General features: G+C 44.3%; 1 protein-coding gene across 1 annotated transcript in view; it reads right to left on the bottom strand.

Moving 5' to 3' along the window:
- LOC122945542 overlaps positions 1-14,691 on the bottom strand; it is a 37,635-nt gene extending 22,944 nt beyond the window's left edge. Inside the window, exon 1 of the mRNA XM_044304606.1 lies at positions 11,884-14,691. Within this exon, the coding sequence (XP_044160541.1) occupies positions 11,884-13,452 (1,569 nt within the window). The 5' untranslated portion in view covers positions 13,453-14,691. The remainder of the gene's footprint in view (positions 1-11,883) is intronic.
- Between the last annotated feature and the right edge of the window lie 10,589 nt (positions 14,692-25,280).

Raw genomic sequence — 25,280 nt, 5'->3', positions numbered from 1 at the left:
CTATTTAAGCGCTGGTGCCGACTCGTGCTTCCGGACGCCGGGGAGAAAAGACTTCCGGTGAGTGAACCGCATCGCGATGACACGACGCGTCACTTCCGGTCCTTGGAACGCATGTGTGGCCAGAGGCGCTACAGGTTACTGGCCTATGTATATTTGCAGGGGGGATATAACCTGTTTTTGTACAAAATCTCAATCGGAGGAGTTAACATGATGAAAAAAGATACAGATCATCTCGTACATATAATAAAGGATTTAAGGATTACATGAACGTGAGAAGGAAAAAATTAGAGTGACAATGGTATATGTCACTACTCGTAAGAAATGGTGCTTCCCGCACCAGCATAGACAGAAAATTGGACAAAACTTGGAAAAAATGTATCAAATAAAGCATGTGTATGTGAGTCGCTCATTTAGACCGCTTGGCGACTGTGACCGGAATCGATATATCCATTCGGATTCCTTTTGGAGTATCTTCCGGTCCCAGTCGCCCCCCCTTAGAGGTTTAGGGATGACCTCGTGTACTGAAAATTTAAGGGAACTTGGGTCTCCTCCATGTAGATCATTGACATGATTGGCAACTGAGGTGTCCTTCTTTTTTGCTATGTCATTGACGTGTTCGCAGACTCTACGTCTCAGTTCCCTAAAGGTCTTGCCAATGTAATCTTTCGGACAGGTGCACTGACATATGTAGACAACCCCCCGTGTTTTGCAGTTAGCAAAGGAGCCTAATATTTGTACAACGTTGGTCATGGAACAGGTAACCGTTTTTGAAACGCGTATAAATTTACAGGCCTTACAGTTTCCGCATCTAAAAGTCCCTTTCGGTTGTCTATCCAGCCATGTTCCCTCTTTTTTTATGCCGGTGTAATGGCTGTGCACAAGCCTATCTCTAAGACTCCTCCCCTTACGGTATGTTATTTGAGGGAAAGTGGAGATGGCCTTGGACAAATCTTTGTCCATTGTTAGAATTGGCCAATGGGTTTTTAGGATGGCAGAGACTTCGCTATTTGCCACATCATACGTGGAGATTAAGCGAATTACGGTAGTGTCTTTCTTTTCTTTTTGGTATTAATAGTCGCCCCTGTCCCTACTCTCTGCTGCCTGAAAGGCCTCCCTTAACGTGGACTTTGGGTATCCTCTCTGTAGTAGTCTATTTTTTAATTTCCTTGACTCTTGGTAAAAGTTTTCTTTATCAGAGCAGTTTCGGCGCATGCGTAGGTACTGGCCTTTTGGAATGCCTCTTTTTACTGCTTGTGGGTGGTGACTGTTCCAATGTAGGATATTGTTAGTAGCGGTCGGTTTTCGATAAACATTTGTTGTAAGATTTCCAGCTACGCATATTACTTCCACATCTAGGAAGGTGATACTTTTGGAATTTATCTCGCTGGTAAATCTTAGTCCCACGTTGTTAACATTAAGAGCGGAAACTAAGTCAGCCCATGGCAGTCCCCCTGAGCTGGTGGTAAATGGACCCGCTATATGTTGAAGAAATTATGTGTAAGAGTGTACTCCAGGAGGCTCATAATAAAATTGTTATGATTTTCAAACTGTGTACCCCTTGATCTCAAGAAGTGGGCTGTTGCTGCTAAGCCTTTATCGTGTGGTATGGATGTATACAGAGATTCAACGTCGATACTTGCAAGATGGCAATGAGAGTCGACGGAGATGGTTTCAATTTTTCTAAGGAAATCCATCTTAAATCGGCTTAAATAGTGAGCGCTGACATGCCGATACGAACCCTTCAGTCTCCAGTATACCAGCTGCATTTTCCACAGGGCCCCCCTCTGTGATGTAGATATAATATGCACTTACCAAACAGATTCTTGTATTATCTTAGAATGAATGCCTGACATCTAGTACCTTCACCCTCAGATTTCATCATTCAAATTGACAGAGGTCCATATCTATATGCACTGCGCAATCAAATATACTAAGGAGCTAAGTACCATTTTATTTCTAAGCACCATCTAAAATAGCTTTTTCTACTCCCTACGTACACTACACCTACATCACCTCCTGATGAGCTGCTGTATGCAGTCGAAACGCGTTGGGGTTGTGTCTTTATATATTTTTTTTATATTAGACTTATTCTTTTTGTTTTTTTCTCTGGATCAATATTTCCCGATCCAGCTTTGTTAAGTAGGGCGTCACTAGGGCCATATCTAGGCTTAGGTACGGGGGCAGGGTGTCTCCACCATCAGGGGACATCCCTGTGCTTCAGGACATTAGTTCCATAGGATTATCTAGGGAAAGAATTTTTCCCACAGATTTACCTATCATTACCCCCAACCCTCTAGTGATTCATATATTCATTACCTATCTATAATAGGAGGTTCTTTTCAAATATATTATATTATCTGAGCACATCGTTGATCCTGCTCATACCCATTCATTAAATAAAGGTATTCATTTCTTTTAAGTAAGCACGTTATTTCTCACTTTGTTTCTGTATACACTTAATGTCTCCTGTCCCTTTTCACCATCTTTAAAGGAGCAGTGGAAAGGGACAGGAGACATTATGTGTATACAGTCCTGATGAAGAGGGCAATCCAGCCCTCGAAATGTGTAGACTAACTGCCAGTAAAGATTAGGGTCCATTCACACGGCCGGCACCCGCTATAGAAATGCCTATTCTTGTCCGCAGCTGCAGACAAGAATAGGACATGTTCTATCTTTTGCGGCGCTGCGGACTGGAAGTTCGGGGCCGCGCTCCGCAAATACGGAAGTGGAGAGCACATAGTGTGCTCTCCGCTTCACGTCCGGGCCCATAGAGAATGAATGGGTCCGCACCCGTTCCGCAAAATTGCGGAACGGGTGCGGACCCTTTTGCGGACGTGTGAATGGACCCTTAGTCTTTATTATCAACATCGCTCCTGATATTCTACTTATCCAAGTCCTGGCAGTGCCTTTCAAGATCCTGAACCAATTTTTACAGCTATCTACTTAACCTGTCGATTGCTCCAAGCATCAAGGAGGACCACGGCCGCAGCCTAGGACAACCGCCCACTGGTTGCAATTTTAACCCTTTCAGAACCAAGCCATTTTTCACCTTAAGGACCAGGCTATTTTTAGCAAATCTGACACGTGTCACTTTATGTGGTAATACCTTTAAATTGCTTTTACTTATCCAGGCCGTTCTGAGATTGTTTTCTCGTCACATATTGTACTTCATGACAGTGCTGAAATTGAGTAAAAATATTTCATTTTTATTTATAAAAAAAATACCAAATTTACCAAAAATGTTTTAAATTTCCATCTCTCTACTTTTATAATAGATAGTACTAACTCCAAAAATAGTTATTACTTTACATTCCCCATATGTCTACTTCATGTTTGGATCATTTTGTGACTGCCATTTTATTATTTGGGGACATTGCAAGGCTTTGAAGTTTAAAAGCAAATCTTGAAATTTTTCAGAAAATTTCCAAAACCCATTTTTTAAGCACCAGTTCAGGTCTGAAGTAACTTTGCGGGGCTTACATAATAGAAACCACCAAAAAGTGACCGTATTTTAGAAACTACACCCCTCAAGGTATTCAAAACTGATTTTACAAACTTTGTTAACCCTTTAGGTAAACCACAAGAATTAATGGAAAATGGAGATGAAATTTCGAAATGTAACTTTTTTGGCCGATTTTTTTTTAATCCATTTTTTACAGTAACAAAGCAAGGGTTAACAGCCAAACAAAACTCTATATTTATGGCCCTGATTCTGTAGTTTACAGAAACACCCCATATGTGGTCGTAAACTGCTGTACGGACACACGCCAGGGCGCAGAAGGAAAGGAACGCCATGTGGTTTTTGGAAGGCAGATTTTTGCTGGACTGGTTTTTTGACACCATGTTCCATTTAAAGCCCCCTGATGCACTCCAAGTAGAAACTCTCCAAAAAAGTGACCCCATTTTGGAAACTACGGGATAAGGTGGCAGTTTTGTTAGTACTATTTGTTTTTTTTAGCACAGTTTTTATTTTATTTTTTTTGACGGTCAATACAGACACGGCGATACCCAATATGTCTACTTTTTTTTAACTTTATTTTGGTAAAAGGCCACTTTTTTTTTTGTCCCACTCTGGGACTTAAACTTTTAGGGGTCTGATCCCCTTTACAATGCATTACAATACTTCTGTATTTTATTGCATTGCCTGTCAGTGTATTACCAGTGGAATATCGGGGCCCGGGTCTCACAGGCTTCCGTAGAAGGCAAGCCCCGATTCCTGTGGAAGGAACCCTAACCCGTCACTGCAGCGCGGGGACCTGATGGGGAGGAAGCCTGTCCTGCCAAGCTTTGTGTCTCTTTACATTTCCATAGAAAATATCACACAGCAGAGCTCCATACACTGCTCAACTACACAGACATAGAGCTCTGCTGCATACACTGCTCAACTACCCAGACATACAGCTCTGTTCAATACACTGCTCTACTACGCAGACATACAGCAGAGCTCCATACACTGCTCAACTACGCAGACATACAGCACTGCTGCATACACTACTCAACTACACAGACATACAGCTTTGCTCCATACACTGCTCAACTACCCAGACATACAGCTCTGTTCAATACACTGCTCTACTACGCAGACATACAGCTCTGCTGCATACACTGCTCAAGTATACAGACATACAGCTCTGCTGCATACACTGCTCAACTACGCAGACATACAACTCTGCTGCATACACTGCTCAGCTACACAGACATACAGATCTGCTACATACAATGCTCTACTACGCAGACATACAGCTCTGACCCATACACTGCTCAACTACGCAGACATACAGCACTGCTGCATACAATGCTCTACTACGCAGACATACAGCTCTGCTGCATATGCTCCATACACTGCTCAGCTACATAGACATCAAGCTCTGCTGATACTGCTCAAGTACACACAAATACAACTCTGTTGCATACACTGCTCAAGTACACACACTGCTCAACTACACAGACATATAGCTCTGCTGCATACACTACAAAGACATATTGCTCCTCTACATACACTGCTCAACTACACAGACATACAGCTTTGCTGAATACACTGCTCAACTACACCGACATACAGCTCTGCTGAATACACTGTTCGACTACACCAACATACAGCTCTGCTGAATACATTGCTCAACTACACAGACATACAGCTCTGTTCCACACACGGCTCAACTACAGACATACAGCTCTGCTGCATACACTGCTCAACTACACAGACAAACTGCTCTGCTCTATACACTGCTCAACTACACAGACATACAGGTCTGCTGCATACACTGCTCAACTACACAGACAAACTGCTCTGCTCTATACACTGCTCAACTACACAGACATACAGCTCTGCTGAATACACTGCTCAACTACACAGACATGCAGCTCTGCTCTATATACTGCTCAACTACACAGACATACAGCTCTGCTGAATACACTGCTCAAGTACACACAAATACCGCTCTGCTGCATACACTGCTCAAGTACACAGACATACAGCTCTGCTGATTACACTGCTCAACTACACAAACATACAGCTCTGCTACATACACTGCTCAACTACACAGACATACAGCTCTGCTCCACACACGGCTCAACTAGACAGACATAAAGCTCTGCTGCATACACTGCTCAAGTACACAGACATACAGGTCTGCTCTATACACTGCTCAACTTTGCAGACATACAGCTCTGCTCTATATACTGCTCAACTACACAGACATACAGCTCTGCTCTATATACTGCTCAACTACACAGACATACAGCTCTGCTCTATACACTGCTCAACTACACAGACATACAGCTCTGCTGCATACACTGCTCAAGTACACAGACATACAGCTCTGCTGAATACACTGCTCAACTACACAGACATACAGCTCTGCTGAATACACTGCTCAACTACACAAACATACAGCTCTGCTCCACACACTGGTCAACTACACAGACATACAGCTCTGCTCCGTACACTGCTCAACTACACAGACATACAGCTTTGCTCCATACACTGTTCAACTACACATACAGCTCTGCTGCATACACTGCTCAACTACACAGACATACAGCTCTGCTGCATACACTGCTCAACTACACAGACATACAGCTCTGCTGCATACACTGCTCAACTACACAGACATAAAGCTCTATTCCATACACTGCTCAACTATGCAGACATACTATGCTGCCAATGTTACCAACGTAATACCTTCGGAGATTAGGAAAAAGTCTGCGAAGTTTCCCCCCTTGTCGTTATGTCCGGCGATTGATCTTTTTGTCAAGATGGTCAGCAAGGATTTTGAACAAATCCCGACGTCTATTCGACGTGATAACCTTAACAGGGACCAACGATTGAGCCTTGATAAACTCAAAGATATCAATGATGTGATCTATACACCGGCCGACAAGGGGGGAAATTTGGTGGTCTGGCCCCGGAGCATGTACTTGACGGAGGCATATCGACAATTAAATAATTCCATCTGTTACCAAAAACTTACTTTTAATCCCTCTATTTCCTTTAGAGGTGAACTAATGAAAATCTTGGACACTGGTTTGGAGAAGAACATCATCTCCAAACAGATGCATGAAGCTCTCATTATCCAGGAATCATCTATCCCAACCTTGTACCTTTTACCTAAGGTTCACAGGAATGCCTCAGTACCCCCAGGTAGACCCATTATATCTGGGTGTAACAGCATGGTGGAAAATATTTGTAAACTGTTGGATTTCCACTTAAAACCCATTGTGGAAACCCTGCCATCGTTTGTCAGAGACACCTCTGACTTCTTACAGAGGATACAGGGGATTATGTTGGATGAGGATAACATCATGGTAACCTGCGATGTAGAGTCCCTCTACACTAGTATCCAACATGTAGATGGTTTGCGGGCAGTAGAGTTTTTTCTCTCTGCCAGCAACCTGAAGGGGGACTTTGCATCGTTCTTATTACAACTCCTCAAGTTTGTGCTTACGAGGAACTTTTTCTCCTTCAACGGGTCCTTTTTCCTGCAGTTCCAGGGGACAGCTATGGGGGCAGCGTGCGCGCCCGTATATGCCAACCTGTTCCTGGGGCTGTGGGAGAGGGACCTTTTCCTGTCAGACAGACACGTCATCATGGACCACGCCATTTTATGGGCGCGGTACATAGATGACGTCTTCTTGATCTGGCAGGGAACTGAGGAACAGCTCCATGATTTTTTTAAATTACTGAACACTAACTCCAGAAATATAAAGTTGACCTATACATATCACAAACAGAGGGTTGATTTTCTGGATGTATCAGTGTTCAGAGATACTGGCGGCCACCTTAGGACTGACGTTTTCCGTAAAGAGACAGTCATCAATGCGTATCTACACGCAACTTCCCTACATCCCAAGAGTACCATCTCTGCAATTCCTGTGGGTCAATTTTTGCGCATCCGTCGGATATGTTCCGACGATGCGACATTTGAGAGACAGGCCAGTGATTTGAGGGACCGATTCCTCAGGAGAGGTTACAGTCAACAGTCTAAAGGCCTATTGGCGGGCTAAAACCCAGAGCCAGTCCCAATTGTTACAAACTAAAAAGGAGATGGTACCTGATAAAAAAGTTAGATTTATAAGCACTTACCATTCATACTGGGATGAAATGAGGAGTTGTTTGCCCACACATTGGCCAATTTTACGCACGGACCCAGTCCTGGAAAAGCTCCTGTCCACACGACCCCTTGTCACGGCGCGCAGGGCCAATACCCTGCGAGAAAATCTGGTTAGAGGATACTTACAACCGGCTCCTCCCCAGCTCTTTGCCGGACAGGGCAGTCCCAGGACTGGTTTCAGACCATGTGGCAGGTGCGCTGCGTGTCCTAACATGGAGCGCTCCTTCGATTTTGTGGATTCCTCTGGCACTAGGACGTTTAGGATTAATCAGCCCCTCACATGCTCCAGCACTCGGGTGGTATATTATGCCCAATGCCCATGCCGCAAGATTTATGTGGGTTTGACTACACGGGAGCTGAGGGTCCGTGTGCGGGAGCACGTGAGGGACATTTTGAATGCGCAGGAACTAGAGGAGGTTGAGGTCCTCAAACCCATTGCGAGGCATTTTAAAGAATTTCATTCATGTAACCCGAGGCTCCTCAAGGTGAGGGGAATTGACTGTATCCGGGTGGACTTACGTGCTGGCAATATATCCAAGAGGCTAGCCCAAACGGGAGAGCCGTTGGATTTGGACCCTGGGGACCTTACGTCCCAGGGGCCTTAACAAAAACTTGGGTTTCTCTGCTTTTTTGTAGCCGCTGGGCCCACAACTGTGGATCCCATTATTTCTTTTATCAGTATGTGTGTGTACTAATTTACAAATTTTATAGATTTTTTCTTTTATTTATTTGTCTCTCTCTCCAGCACTTTATCAGTTCTTTACAGGACGCCATATCCACTTACCCTCTATCTGATCCACCATCGTATTGGATTTCTTCATTTGGCTATATTTCCATCACTGGAGCTTCTGTTGCACATCTGTGTTTACATTTGTATTTATATTGATGCATTTCCATGTTGGTTTGGCATACTTGTGTTGTTTTCCCTTTTTTCCTCCTTCCCCTCTGTTTCTCTTTTTTTCCCTTCCCCCCCCCTGTCTTGTTTTTTCTGTCCCCTCCCCCTCTTCCCTTCTCTTCTCTTTTTCACTCACCCCTTTTATCTTTCCAAAGCGGTGGGTGCACATACAATAATTTCTTCGGTGGTCTTTCCATCGGTTATTTACCTACTATGCACCCATCACACATTTAAGGCTACTTTCACACCTGCGTTCGGGGCTCTGCTCGTGAGCTCCGTCTGGCCCCGAACGCATCCGTCCAGCCCTAATGCATTCTGAGTGGACGCGGATGCGCTCAGAATGCATCAGTCTGGCGGCGTTCAGCCTCCGCTCCGCTCAGTGAGCGGACACCTGAACGCTGCTTGCAGCGTTCGGGTGTCCGCCTGGCCGTGCGGAGGCGTGCGGATCCGTCCAGACAATGTAAGTCAATGGGGACGGATCCGTTTGAAGATGACAGACTGTGGCTCAATCTTCAAACGGATCCGTCCCCCATTGACTTTCAATGTAAAGTCTGGACGGATCCGTTCAGGCTACTTTCACACTTTGAAATTTTTCTAAGTTATAATGCAGACGGATCCGTTCTGAACGGATACAAACGTCTGCATTATAGGAGCGGATCCGTCTGAGCAGACATCAGACGGACCCGCTCTGAACGCTAGTGTGAAAGTAGCCTAATCAAGCCATCTTGCTTAGCACTCTGCACTTTATCTACATGTATGAATTATTGGTTTTTACATAATTCCGTTATTGTTACACACTCCTTATTTGTTCACTGCACCTCACGTCATCGCACGACACATTTGGATATATTAATTATCCTTTTGTTTTTCATTCGTATGCCTTTTTATCCAATCATGTACTTATTGATTACTATGACCATATGGGTTATTAATCATGTTTATATATATTTCTTTGCATTTATGTATTTATTTTTGTATGTATTTATGGCCAAGTATGGTCTATTATAGATCTTTGACCTTACTTTAGTACTGCACTTGATGTTCTCGTGCGTATGTCTTTTACAATTATTGCACCATTTTTACCTAACACAATTATGGATATATCAATTGTTATGATCATGTTATGACCTTTTTTCTCTATCTTGGTATGTCCTCTCATTATAATTTACTCATCTATATGACCATACATAAGCTACTGTCTTTAGTATTTGCACGCATTTTCACATTTTTATTGTCCATGCATATCTGTGTGTATTATTGTCTATACATATATGTATATATGCGGGCATATATTATATGTTTTTATTTGTTTTTCATTATATATATTATGATGTATGTGGTCACCAGTATGAGTATGTATACAGATGTGCCTTAAGTAGTCCATTTTGTTTCCATGTAATGACTTACGATGAATGTATTCGGACTTTGGAGGGGATGTGTTTTGAGCTGTTGATGTCCGTTGCTCCTCCCCCTTGTGATGTGTGCGCACGTCATCCGGCGCCCCGCGCCTGTGCGTCCTTACGTCATCTCCGCCCGATCAGGTGACCTGTCACGTGAGGTGGATGTCTTTGACGGGCCGCCGGCCGCGGGGTGACCGGACGTGTTCGCGCTGGATTGTTTGCACGCCAATCAGCATATACACCTGGGGACGAGTAAGTATTGGTTTCTGATTGGCCTAGAGAGACTTTAAATACCTGATCTACAGTGATGGCGTTACCCCCTGACGAAGGCACGCCGAAACGCGCGTTGGGGTAGCGCCATCCTGGGTTGTTTCACTCTTGGTCTTTTTTAGGTGAGTCTCGGCTGCAACCTCACTTCCATGTTTTTTTTTAGCTGGATGTCTTCATTACGCCTAGTCTTGATCCATTGTGGTATGCTGGTTATTATTTATTCATTTTTATCCTATTGCTTTTGCTCAACATACCTTGCTTCATGCCCGTGGTTGTTCTTTGCAGCTGATTTTTGATTCACCTTCGATTCAGTATATACATTTGGTCATGGGTTGGTCAATGTACCATGTACTTCCCGTTGACCTCCACACATTTATGCATTTTTTACCAGTGTGTTCCTCCCAGGGCGGCGCCGTTCTTTCCCTCTCCCTGCTCCCATCTACCCTGCCCTCTGGCATCACATGTATGTAATTTTTAATTATGTCTTGTTATACTACAATAAAATTTTATATTTATTATTTGGTACTTTGAGCTCCATTTTCTTTGTTTTTCTGCTATTGTACTCGGGAGCTTGTACCGAGCTATCTTTCAGGGGTATCCTCTGTGATTATATTGGGTGGGCACCGCCCCCTTTTCCCCTTGGCACACCCGGGGTCTTTTCCCTTTTCTTATGCAGACGTACAGCTCTGCTCCATACACTGCTCAACTATGCAGACATACAGCTCTGCTGCGTACACGACTCAACTACACTGACATGCTGCGCCATCCAACATGCTGCGCCGCAGGGAAGGCGACCATTACAAGGGATAGTTAGAAAAGTGCTGAGTCCAGGCGGCGAGCACAACAATGGGAGCTCTATAGGCGGCACAATACGGAGCGCGCGGTATGTTCTCACACTAACAATGTATAGAGTTGGGACCAAGACACCTCGTCGTGTAGACGTCGCCTTAAACTGAGCGCGTGCGACCAGCTCAGCGCGACCAGCCATAAATAAGGAAGAGAACAGCAGGTGGCGCTGTACAGATCCAGTGTATTGCAGAACTCATTACCTGCGGTTATAACAGACATGATGGCGGAGGAGACCACAGACACCCAGATGATAGGACCGACAACTCTGATGGGACAGAAGTAGTCAGACATTTATTCCATAAAAAGGGAAAAAACACAACAAATGCCGCGTATAGTGCGGAAAGAAGCGTCACATTGTCACATCTCTACAGAAATAGGAAAAGCTGATTAATAATTATATGTTCCCCAAATGTGTCCCCGAAACATAAAGAAGCCCCTACAGCGACATCAGTGGGGGTCCTTGCTGTCTTCTCTATGCGGGGGTAGCTAAATCTTGATCTAACAGTTTTTTCCCTCCTTGCTGCAGGAAGACGGAATAGTCCACCTCTCTCCAGAAGGGGGGGCAGAATAGAACAGGATTGTTTCACTCTGAACTGCCATAACATTAAGACTATGTCTGCCAATTATGCTGGTAACCAGGCAGATTACATGAACAATTTCTATGAACATAGATTTGTATGCACAGAGGACATGAGCAAAATCACATCTGATGATAGTACAAAGCTCTTAGGAGATAGTAGCAGGGAAGAGGCGTGTAGTAACACAAGTCAATATAGAGATATTGCTGCGGATCTGATGTGCGTTCACCCGAAATCGTGTGCAGATGACGTAACGGGACGTGGACGCATCGGCCTCAGCTTATTATTCTAACAGAGGCTCCAGGACACAAATGGAAGACAACATGTAGGGGTTGAGAGAAGGAGGCGGTGAAGGTGTGTAAGTGTCTGATGGGGTCACACAGCTGATAGAAGGACAGACGCCCGGCCTCATAGTCCAAGAAGACCCCAAATCTAGGACATGTTCTATCTACACTGAGGGGGGATCTGACTGAGCGGTGACACGCTGCACACCCTGCACCAGACATATCCAGACACCAAGATTTAGCATTATATATAATACCAGACTGAAGTCCTTCCCTTTCTATACTGGGATAGGACATTCCGATGTTACATCTTCCTTTCTGGTTCCACTCTACCTCCCAGTAATGTCTTCCTGAGGAGAGGCCACATCTGCTTAACACCTGGGGATAATCCAGGAACCTTCCTGGTGATTCTGGTCTGTTGATATATTTATTTACTAATGTTGTTGCTGTTTTCAGATCTTCTGATATCTTCACATATTCATGAGCAGTGTCCTCATCCAGCAATATGTCTGGAACATGGAGCCTGAGCTCTGATGTGACATTGGTGACAATATCCCTCATAGATCGGTGTAAGGTCAGTGAAATCAGAACCTCATCCAGATCATCCTCAGACCTGCCCTCTCCACCATCTGCCCCTGTGTCCTCATCATCTCCATGACCACATACTGTAATGTCACTTTCTTGTAGGAGTCTTATTGGGTCGGTGACATGACACATCTCCTCCACGTGACGCATCTTCCTGGACAGCTCGTCCTCCTCTATTTCCAGCTTCTTGATCAGATCAGATATCTGGGACACAATCTTCTCCTCCTGCCTGGAGATCTCGCTCAGCGCTTTCTTTTCTGCCATTTTCAGTTGTTTCTTAATGTCCATAAATAACTTCCTGACGTTCTTCCTCTTATCAGAGGCTTTCTCCTGGATATTCCTCTGACGATCCTGCAGATTCTGAAGTTTCGTCAGAATTTCTGCTTTTTGTGGGTTTAGTTCCTCCAGATATTTCCTCAGCTTCTCTTTCTCCTTCTCAGAGGCCACGTCCAGTAGCTCCACGTCATGTCCCTTGTGGTCTCCAGCCACCCAGCAGGACACACAGATACAGGCGGCGTCTATAGGACAATAGTATTTCAGCACCTCCTTGTGTGTGGAGCATTTTCTTTTCTTCGGGGTAGCAGTGGGTTCAACCAAAATATGTTCTGATGACTTATTGTGTCTACTCAAGTGTTCTCCACAGAACGAGGCCTCACACTGCAGACATGTCCTCACAGCCGGTACAGGAGACTTAGTACAGTAAGTACAGAAGATCCCGGTCTCCTCCATATCAGGCCGAGCAGATAAGAAACGCTCCACTATGTTCCCCAGCTTCCTGTTCTTCTCCAGGGCCGGACGTTCCGGATATTCTGCTCTGCAGTCAGGACAGGAATACACTCCAGCTGCCTCCTGTGCATCCAGCGCACTCACAATACACGAGCGGCAGAAGTTGTGTCCACATCTCAGGGATACGGGGTCTGTATAGAGGCTCAGGCAGATGGAGCAGTCCAGCTCGGTCCTCAGGTCAGCAGACGCCATTGTGGTATGGAGGAGCAGGAATCGAAAGTGGAAAAGTCTCTTCTCATAAGAGGGCGGAGAGCTCCTGTAGAAGAATTAACCCCTGCAGCTCAGAGATTCTGTTTACTGCTGATTCATATTAAGGAAGACAATGATGAGTGATCACTGACGGGATCTGGTGCGGATATTGGTCGAGTAGTTGTAGCGCAGTCACAGATTTCCCCGGACTCTTGTCTTTGGTGGAATTCAGTGGCTATTCTCTCTCATATCTTTCTAGACATCTTAGACCAGGGATCAGCAACCTTCGGCTGTCTAGCTGCTGTGGAACTACAACTCCCAGCATGCTCCTTTCTCTTCTGTGGGAGTTAAGAGAACAGCCAAGCAAGTGTGCATAATGGGAGATGTAGTTTCACTACACCTGCAGTGCCGGAGGTTGTTGATTCCCGTCTTAGACCCTCTTGTCTACATTTACACCTCGCCTCGGTTGATTTACTTTAGACCGGGGGTGCACAACCTTTTTTGGTCTGAGGGCCGCACTGTCACAAGGGACCGCAAAAACAAAAAATGTTGATTGGCGCTCATTTGCATCAGCCTAATACACAGGCCAATGTAAAGTGACTGGGGAGGAATGATCGCTATGACAGTCATTCCTCCTTCATTTAGTTACATTGATTATCAGTAGCACATCCCTGATTACACAGAGAGATGATCGGCGCGTTTATACTGCCAGTTATTAGGAGCGAGCCTTGCAGCATGGCCCCTGAAACCGAAGAGGTATACTTACCTGCTCCCAGCGCTGTTCTCACCTGGCAGTGCACGGCCATGGTCACATGTACATCCCCAGCCAATCACTGGCTTCAGCGGTGATGTGGCCACAAGCAGCGTGTCACTGCTGAAGCCAGTCATTAATTGGAGCGATGTATGTGACCATGACCATGCACTGCCAGGTGTAAAAGTGCAGGAACCGGAATATGGAGGCAGAGGGGGCAGGAAGCGGGTAAGTATGCATCTTCTGGCTCAGGGGCCACGCTGCAGGAACTTGTTAAAAGTCATTTTTACTGGAAAAGTGGTGACATTTCCTTCCTGCCTCCTATTCATAAATCAGCGCTTTCCTTCACTGCAGAGGACGGCGCTCCCTGGTTATTACCGCCTCCTGCCCTCCCAGTTACAGGCGCCATGTAATAACCAGTAAGCACTTTCCCTTACCAGTGGCTGAAAGCGCTTATTGGTTAACACTTTAATAACCGGGCCTGAATAGACATTTTTTTTGTGATTTAGCGCACATTGTGGTTCGAACGGTTGTAACTTTTTTGTGTGTTTGGGGCTACCAAAAAATTTTTTGCAACAATTGTTCACTTGACACATAGGGCCTTATAATTTATTTTTTTGTTTTATTTGGGGGGAACTGTACAAAACATTTTAAAAAATAAAAATTTTCAAACTTTAGCTCCTTATTCTTTAAATATGCAAACTAACACCAAAATAAATTATTGTAATTAGTTCCCTATTTTGTGTCGGTCGTTTTGTTCTATAATATGTGTAGTTTCACGTGAATGGGGCGATAATGGCGACGGTTTTGGTTGGTGTGGGTATTTTTTCTTTTATGTATTTTTTTTTTTTTTTTAATCTTTTTGTAACTTAAATTTTAATATAATTCTGCTACAAATAATATCCCCCAAGAGGTCATACAAAGACCTTTGGGGGACACTGCCACTTTTTGTTAATTTTTCCTTAAAATTTTTTCCTCTTATTTGTGATTTATTAATATTTTATTGTATTATTTTTTTTATAATTGGTTTATTACTTATTATAAAAAAATAAATTGCCACATAATATGTCCTCCAAGAGGTCGTAAAGAGACTGTTGGGGGACAATGAACACACTATGAACACACTACTATTTTGCACTTTTTATTTTATTTGTATTTTATTATAGTTTTTTCTATTAATTTTTAAAATATATTTTTGCCACATAATGTGTCCCCCAAGGGATCATAAAAAGACTGTTAGGGGACAGTGAACACTCTTTTATTTTGCAATTTTTCCTTTTCTTTTTTTCTTTTATTTGTATTTATTTCTTTTTTATAATTTTAAATTTTTTTGCCACATCACATTTTATTTCTTTTTTCTTTTATTTGTGTTTTATTATATTTTTCTGTTTTCAAAATGTTTTTTAAATAATTTTTGAATATTTTTTTTCCACATAATTTGTTCCCAAGAGGTCACTGATAGACCTTTGGTGACACAGACTTTTTTTTTACTATTTCCACTGTAAGGCTACTTTCACACTAGCGTTCAGAGCGGATCCGTCTGCATTATAACTTAGAAAAATTTCTAAGTGTGAAAGCAGCCTGAACGGATCCGTCCAGACTTTTACATTGAAAGTCATTGGGGGACACATCCGCTTGAAGATTGAGCCATAATGTGTCAACTTCAAACGGATCCGTCCCTATTGACTTACATTCAGTGGCGTACCGCCCATAGAGGCAGACCACGCCACTGCTATGGGGCCCGCGGCACTGGGGGGCCCGTAGCGCAGATAAGGCCCCGCCCACTGATGACCTGCAGCCGGCTATGCGGCTGCTTTTCTCCCCAGGGGCCCCCCCCCCGTGTTTAGCTGAATCGCCTCCCAGAGGCGCGGCTAAGTCCTAGACACCCGCCCCCCTCCTCAGCGCTGCGCTCTGAAACACCCGATCCTCCTCTCGTCGGCGTCCCAAATCCCGCGCAGGCGCAGTGCCGGCGATTGCCTGCGCTCTGATAATACGGCTGAGGGCGACAGCTTCAACATCGTCACTGGGCATGCGCCGAGCCCAGTGACGATGTTGAAGCTGTCGCCCTCAGCCGTATTATCAGAGCGCAGGCGCAGGCAATCGCCGGCACTGCGCCTGCGCGGGATTTGGGACGCCGACGAGAGGAGGATCGGGTGTTTCAGAGCGCAGCGCTGAGGAGGGGGGCGGGTGTCTAGGACTTAGCCGCGCCTCTGGGAGGCGATTCAGCTAAATGATGGAGCCTGGCGTTAGTAGTTCATATTTAGGCGGGCACGGCACTAATCAGAGGGGCACCGTGGAGAAAGAAAAACGCCCCTCTGGGCTCCAGTCCTTACAGCAAGAATCGATTTTTAGAAGAAAGGACAAGACTGACATGGAAAAGAAGAACACAGATGGAAAAAAGGTACTTTATTAAACATGGATCCATGAGTACCTTTTTTCCATCTGTCTTGTTCTTTTGATTGTGAGTCTTGTCATTTCTTCAAAAAATCGATTCTTATGATATGTAAATGACGCTGTAAGGAGCCCAGAGGGGCGTTATTCTTTCTCCACTGTGCCCAGGAACGCCCCTCTGAAGTGCCGTGCCCGGCTAAATTTGAAAACTAATAACGCCTCCAAGTTCATCTAAATCGCCTCCCAAATCCGATCCTCCTCTCGCCGGCATCCCAAATCCCGCGCAGGCGCAGTGCCGGCGATTGCCTGCGCTATGATAAGATGACTGACGGCACTGCGCCTGCGCGGGATTTGGGATGCCGGCGAGAGGAGGATCGGGGTGTTTGCCGCAGAGCGCGGCACTGAGGAGGGGGGTGTTGAGCACTTAGCTGCGCCTCTGGGAGGCGATTTAGATGAACTTGGAGGCGTTATTAGTTTTCAATCAAAAGAACAAGACAGATGGAAAACAGGTTCTCTGTTAAACATGGATTCATGAAAAAAAAAATTGGGGGTAAATTGCTAGTGACAGATTCCCTTTAAGGCTACTTTCACACTTGCGTTCAGAGCGGATCCGTCTGGTGTCTGCACAGACGGATCCGCACCTATAATGCAAACGCTTAGATCCGTTCAGAACGGATCCGTTTGCATTAACATGAACAAAAAAAAACTAAACATTTTTTTGTTCATGATAGTGCAAACGGATCCGTTTTGACTTTACATTGAAAGTCAATGGGGGACGGATCCGTTTGAAAATTGAGCCATACTGTGTCAACTTCAAACGGATCCGTCCCCATTGACTTACATTGTAAGTCTGGACGGATCCGTTTGCCTCCGCACGGCCAGGTGGACACCCGAACGCTGCAAGCAGCATTCAGGTGTCCGCCTGCTGAGCGGAGGACAGACGGAGCCATACTGATGCATTCTGAGCGGATCCGCATCCACTCAGAATGCATTAGGGCTGGACGGATCCGTTCGGTGCCGCTTGTGAGAGCCTTCAAACGGAACTCACAAGCGGAGAGCCGAACGCAAGTGTGAAAGTAGCCTAACATGGCACCCCAAATAAGGAGACCTGCAGGCTGCAGCAGATATCCCATGTGACAGGTCACCCCCAGGAAACCCCTAACAGTTTCTGTAGGTCATGTATAAATTTATTTAATGGGGGTGTGGCATGGGAGGGGCAAAGTCAGGAAGTGGGAGGGGCCATGGTGGGTAGTGGGCGGGGTTAAGGGGCCCAATTCAGATTTTTGCTATGGGGCCCAGTGATTCCTCTGCTTACATTGTAAGTCTGGACGGATCCGCTTGCCTCCGCACGGCCAGGCGGACACCCGAACACTGCAAGCAGCATTCAGGTGTCCGCCTGCTGAGCGGAGCGGAGGCTGAACGCCGCCAGACTGATGCATTCTGAGCGGATCCGCATCCACTCAGAATGCATTAGGGCTGGACGGATGCGTTCGGGGCCCTTCAAACGGAGCTCACAAGCGGAGCCCCGAACGCTAGTGTGAAAGTAGCCTAATTTGGGCATCCAAAGGAGCCCCAGTTATAGGGGAAACCAGCCTGCTGTTGGGGGCATTGTAGACAGGCAGAGCTGATCAGGGCCTCCTGATCCTGTAGCTCTGCTATTACGTAGGAAGGGAAGAGTGCAGCCCTGATTTCCACCCGCACCCCTGTCCCTACCTACTTGCACGGCCCGTTCTAACTGACGGCGTACAACTTGGCGGCGGTCCCTAGCTTAGATACGTGCATGGGCCTAAAGAGGAAGGAGAAAACCGTAACAGAGTCAAGGAAGCAAAAGGTCAAGGCCAGGAGGTCACGAAGGTACACAGGGAGAAGGAAAAAACAAGGGCAATACAATCCAAAGTCAGAAGCCAAGAGGTCACGTCAAATCCAAGGAGGTCACAAGGTCGAGGTCAAAACTAGCCGAGGTCAAAACACACAATAGTCAATATCCAAATACACAGGTAAGGGTAACAAAAACCAATCATAGGCAACCTGTGGCCAGCAAGCTGCCTGTTTAAATAGCCCTAAGTGGTGAGTCACATGACGTAACCAGCGTCACGTGACTCACGTTACACAGTCCAATACAGCTGGGCATTATCGGCGCTCAACTTCCCTGCAGCTCGTTGTCTAGGGGATGGAGGACGCCGGCCGCAGCGGGATCCTCCCCGCCCCCTAGTTACTGTGGAGACAAGGACGCTGCGAAGGGGGAGTGTGTCGCCGGCTCCCTGTTACAGTACCCCCCCTTCCACGAGAGGCCACCGGACCCATAATCACTGGAGTAGGTTTCTCCGGGTGAGCTAGATGGAACTTTCTCACCAACCTCTTAGCATGCATCTTAGTGGCAGGTACCCAAGACCTCTCCTCAGGACCAAAACCCTTCCAGTGAACCAAATATTGCAACGAATTCCGGACCCTTCTCACATCAAGGATTCTAGAAATTTTAAATTCTAATTGGCCGGCAACCTCCACTAGCAGCTGAGATTCCTGTGTAGGGGATAACGGTGACACATACTTTTTAAGTAAAGATTTGTGGAAAACATTATGGATACGAAAGGAGTCAGGTAACTGTAACCTAAAAGACATAGGGTTAATGATTTCAACGATTTCATAAGGACCAATAAACCGTGGTGCAAATTTACTTGAAGGGACCTTCAGAGACAAATTCCTGGTAGATAGCCACACTTTATCTCCCAACCCCAAATCTACTCCTAGAGAGCGCCTCCTTTTAGCATGAACCTTTTGAATCTCCTGAGCTTTTTTCAGGTTCAAATTAACCTGGGCCCAGACTGAGCACAGTTCATTAACTACCACATCCGCTTCCGGAGTCTGCGAGGATGACGGCAAAACAGAACTAAATCGCGGGTGGAAACCAAGATTACAAAAAAAAAAAGGACACATACCAGAAGACGAATTCACCGATGTTGGTTGTCAGAAACAAAACACCTCAAATATTGTTCCAGAGACTGATTTAAACGTTCAGTTTGACCATTGGTTTCAGGATGAAAGGTCGAAGAAAAAGACAAAGAGATATTAAACTTCTAACAAAAAGCCCTCCAAAACCTTGAGATGAATTGAACGCCTTTATCCGATACGACATTCTCTGGAATCCCGTGTAAACGTATCACATGATTTACAAACAGGGAGGCCAAGGTCAGCATTAGGCAGCTTTGTCAAAGGGGTAAAATGCACCATCTTACTAAATCTGTCAACAACTACTTATATCACCGACTTACCCTCAGACACCGTGGGTCGGTAATAAACTCCATGGAGATATGGGAACAAGGTCTACTAGGGATGGGAAATGGTCGTAACTCCCCCACCGGACGGGGCCTAGGAGTCTTGGACCTGGCACAAACCTCACATGAAGATACATATGAGTGGACATCTCTAGACAAAGTAGGTGTCATGAATAGTGGGGAGGGACACCAGAATAGCAAGAGAAGTGGAAAGACAAAGGACTAGGCCTCAAGGCTAGGGAGAGGGGAACGGTCACCTCCTAGAAAACCCTTAAACCTGGCCCTGACTACTGTCAGTATGTATAAAACCGGAAGGTGGGAAAATACATTCACCGTAACCTAAACCCTAGGAGCCCTGAAATGCCCTAAGGTAGTGATAGGGAATGAGACAACTGGTTCCTTCCAAGGTGAATGAACCAGCGTCTTCCTGAGGCCTAGAAACAACAAGCACAAGGGAAGAACCAAATACAAATAGCAAATCAACTTATCTTATAGAACATGGATGAGCAGGAACACAGCAAAGGTCCCCACACCAACTCTTCCAAATCCAGGCAGAGAATATAAATCTGCATGGACAGAAGTGTGAGACCAAACTAAATAGGGAATGCAGTAATGAGTACATGCTGCACCTGACCGGAGGTGTGGCCATTAGCAAACAACAACACAGAGAATCAAGAGACTGTCAGTTAACTCCACTTGCAGCCAGCCTCCCAGATCTTCTAACCTTTAACACGGGAGGTAACGTGACAGTAGGCCACCAGTAAAACCTGGAAATGAGTTCCTTGGTGGCATTAATACCCGGATGTCCACTAAACACAGAATTATGGCACTAACCCAACAGTCGGAGACTGTACTGGAGCCAAGTGTTGTCCCCCAGTTATTTCGGTCGTCAGATCGGAGGAGACCGAAGCCACAATGACACCCGCCGGTAATATCGGTTCTGGTGGAGTATCAGGAGATTGAAAGGCACAAAAACTTCAGGATAAGGCATCTGCTTTGATATTTTTACTTCCTGGCCTGAAAGTAATACGAAAATTAAAATGTGTAAAGAAGAATGCCCACCTAGCCTGTCTGGGATTCAAACATTTAGCCGACTCCAAAAACATCAAATTCTTATGATCAGTAAGTACAGTGAATTGATGGTGAGCCTCCTCCAAAAAATGACGCCATTCCTCAAAGGCCCATTTAATAGCAAGTAACTCTCGGTTCCCAATATAATTTCTCTCAGTAGGAGAAAAGAACGCACAGGGCCTTAGATTAGTGAGAGTTGCTGGTCCCTGGGAGAGTCCTGCTCCTACCACATCCTCGGAGGCATCGACCTCGACTACAAAAGGCCTCTCTTGGTCAGGTTAAACCAATATTGGTGGAGATAACAAAACACATCTTGAGTGTTTCGAAAGCGTTAATGGCTTCCAGCGACCAATTCAGTAGATCCGCCCCCTTCCTGGTTAGGTCAGTGAGAGGCTTAGCAATAACAGAAAAAATTTGAATACATTTTTGATAATAATTAGAGAAACCCTGAAAATGTTGTAACGCTTTAAGGGAGAAGGGTCTCACCTATTCCAGAATAGCCTGCACTTTTTCCGGATCCAACTACTCCAGTACCTGTCTAATGTGGCTAATGTGAGAATCCCAGTCAGGTGAATAAATCAAAATGTCATCTAAATACACAGTCAAGAATTTTCCAATAAATCGTCTAAAAATATCATTGACAAAATTTTGGAAAACCGCTGGGGCATTACTTAACCCAAATGGCATCACTAAATATTCATAAAGACCCTTAGGGGTATTAAAGGACGATCTCCACTCATCCCCCTCCTTAATTCGAATAAGATTGTAGGCGCCTCCAAGATCGAGCTGCCACCCCGACATGTTTCGCCAGCTAACCTGACGTCCTCAGGGGATTTGGGCAGGATATTTTTTAAGGGGACCTTGTTTTTGTTATGCTTCCGAATGGGGTTAGTTACGGGAGCGCTGATTGTAGCGCTCCCGTCCTTCTCTCCCCTCCTCGCTACTGACGTGTCGCCTTTTCCTTCGCTGCTTTTCTCCCACTGGTATTCCGCGCATGATCTCGGACTTACACTTCATTCATTAACTTGTTGTGCTATGCGCATGTCTTTAGACTTTGATTTTCTTCCCCCTAGATTCACTCTATAGTATCCTGTACCTCGTCTCAGGACTTTTCAATGGCATAAGTTGCACATGTCTCTGAACTCAGACTTTGAATAGCCAGTACATTTATACAGAAAAGTCTATCTGGAATACTAATGCCTCTAGGTTTTTTCAGAAAAATTACAAACGGTAGCACCATGGATTTAGGTTTTTATTAGTTTTGTGCTCCCAAAAATATTTACTTTATTTTAGTTAATTATGCGGGCTGTATATTAATTTATAAAAAGCGAAAAAAATAATAATAAACCTAAACAAATAAAAAAATGACTATTATTTAATTATTCCACGTGATTGAAATGTTCATTATTATATTTTTATATACTATTATATTAACTTATATATTATTATTATTATTTCCAATAAACTAGTGGTCTCCCTATCTATTTTTTGCTTTTCCTAACCATTTTTTATATACTACAAGAAAATTTAGACTAGCACATTAATATTCCTAGTCACAGGTGCATATCCATAAAGCAAACATGGTTGATAAAAATGCTAAATTAAAGTGGTATTATACCTACTATAAATGGAAAAATAGAAGCTCTTTGCGCACATTTTTGATCGACGTGTGTCGGGCCCATCTACCAGGCGTCAAGGTGGATTCCAAAGATTATGCGGATACAAGTATACAACACAAATTAGGATTGGATGCAATTCAATATTTTTTGAGCACTAAGGCAACACACTTTTATGAACACAATAACTTGTTCTATCACTATTACAGTTTTTGCTGACATTATTATTTCACGTTCAATGGGAAATATTATTTACAGATCACTGGGACGGCAATGGGGACGATTTGTGCACCGAATTTTGCAAATTAATTTTTAGGGTGTTGGGAAGAAAGAATAGTTTTCATGGAACAATATGGTAACTTCACGAAGCACATATTATTTTGGGGACGATACATTGATGATATTTTAATTTTATGGGAAGGCACAGAAAAACATTTTTCACAATTCGTTGATTCACTGAATAATAACCAAGAAGATTTAAAATTTACTGCGGAAATAAACAAAAAAAGCATCGGTTTCCTGGTTCTGAAAATTTCCCTTGAGCCTGACGGGAGTGTCAAAACAAATATATATATAGGAAAACTACGTCAACTAATAGCCTCCTTCACTGGGAGAGTTATCATCAAGCAGCTCTTAAAAAAGGTATCCCAGTAGGTCAATACCTACGGGCAAAAAGTAACTGTTCAACAGAGGAAAGTTTTGAGCAAGAAAGCATGCTCCTTTATAAAAGGTTTAGAGCAAGAGGCTATCCGGAGAAAGTTCTCCACAAAGCATATAAGAGAGCTAAAAACACGGAAAGGACCACATTACTACAGGATAAAGGGGAAATGAGAGATAAGGAGAGGAAAAAGTTAATACGTTGCATAGGAACATATGACGTACAACATGAGAAGGTCAGAAACATTGTGAGACGACACTGGCACATATTAATGATAGATGACGATCTGAGAGAAGGGGCTCCTCCCAACCCAACAATTACATACAGAAGGGGGAGAAATCTGAAAGAAAATTTGGTACACAGCCATTTTCAATTGGATCAAAGAGAACCTAAAACTACATGGTTATCCACGGTAGGGTCTTGCCCTTGTGGAGACTGAATATTTTGTAATAACATGGTACCAAGAAAAGAGTTCTCCAATCCAATTGATAATAAAAAATATCAAATCAGAGAGTACGTAAATTGCAAATCTACAGGCGTCATTTACACCATTGAATGTGGATGCCCTAAACTATATACTGTATAGGCAAGACAACAACTGAGAAGACGAATATCTAAACATTTCAGCTGTATCAATACAGAATCAGATACAGCTCTCTCAAGACATATTCAAGAGAAACACAAAAGAGATACAAAGAATCTCAAATTTGGGGCCATCAAGAAAATGTAGATGGGCCCAAACGAGGAGATATAGATAAGAGATTACAACTAGAAGAGACAAAATGGATTTATCGACTTAAAAGCCTGACTCCTCTAGGATTAAATGAGGGATTCACGTCTGTGTCTTTTCTCTGAACAGAGGCGGTTTGCCCCGTATTTGACACTTTGGATAAATGATTGATTACAATTGGTCCTACATGACTCCTAAGGACAGAATAAGAGCTTTCCTCCGTCCTCTCACTTAGGGTTGGAGAATAATCTCTGAACAAAGACGGTTTATTCTGCATTTGATATTCTGGATAAATAAATGATTATTATGAGTCCTACATGACTTTTAAGGACTGAGTAAGAATAAAAATATACAAAGGGTCGGGGACCTTCTTATAGATCAGGAATGAGCTTTTCTCAGTCTTCTCATTTAGAGATAGAAAATTAAATCATAAGGTTTGATTTCATTACTTATTGGGCAAATAATTAAGAAGAGAGAATTAGGCCTCATGCACATGACCGTTTTTTTTTTGCGGTTCCGTGGGTCTTCCTTGATTTTTGGAGGATCCACGGACATGAAAAGTGAAAAAAAAAAAACTAAGTCAAGTTTGCATTGAAAATGATAGGAAAAACGGACACGGATCACGGACGCGGATGACTATCTTGTGTGCATCCGTGATTTTTCACGGACCCAGAGACTTGAATGGGTCCGTGAATCGTTGTCCGTGAAAAAAATAGGACAGGTCCTATTTTTTTCACGGACTGGAAAAACGGATCCCAGACGCGGAAGCCAAACGGTGCATTTTCCACGGACCCATTGAAAGTCAATGGGTCCGCGAAAAAAAACGGAAAACGGAACAACGGCCGCGGATGCACACAACGGTCGTGTGCATGAGGCCTAAATGACTGTTATAAAAGATATGAATAAGGAATAAAAATGCTCCAAATAATCAAGTCAATATAAGAATAATGGAGGTAATCATATCAATTCTGCCAAAGAATATACATTAAGTAATAAATAAATGAGAAGTAAAGTATATATAATATTAGGAAATTGACAATCATGATTGAAAATAACTAAGGCCTCTTTCACACTTGCGTTGTCCGGATCCGGCGTGTACTCCATTTGCGGGAGGTGCCCGCCGGATCCGTAACACCGCAAGTGAACTGAAAGCATTTGAAGACTGATCCGTCTTCAAAATGCGTTCAGTGTTACTATGGCAGCCAGGACGCTATTAAAGTCCTGGTTGCCGTAGTAGTAGTGGGGAGCGGGGGAGCGGGGGAGCAGTATACTTACCGTCCGTGCGGCTCCCGGGACGCTCCAGAATGACGTCAGAGCGCCCCATGCGATGACGTCACTCTGA

Source organism: Bufo gargarizans, chromosome 8, assembly GCF_014858855.1.
Source record: "Bufo gargarizans isolate SCDJY-AF-19 chromosome 8, ASM1485885v1, whole genome shotgun sequence".
Lineage (NCBI taxonomy): Eukaryota > Metazoa > Chordata > Amphibia > Anura > Bufonidae > Bufo > Bufo gargarizans.
Note: the sequence above shows the minus strand (reverse complement) of the source record. Positions and strands in the feature narration are given on the sequence as shown.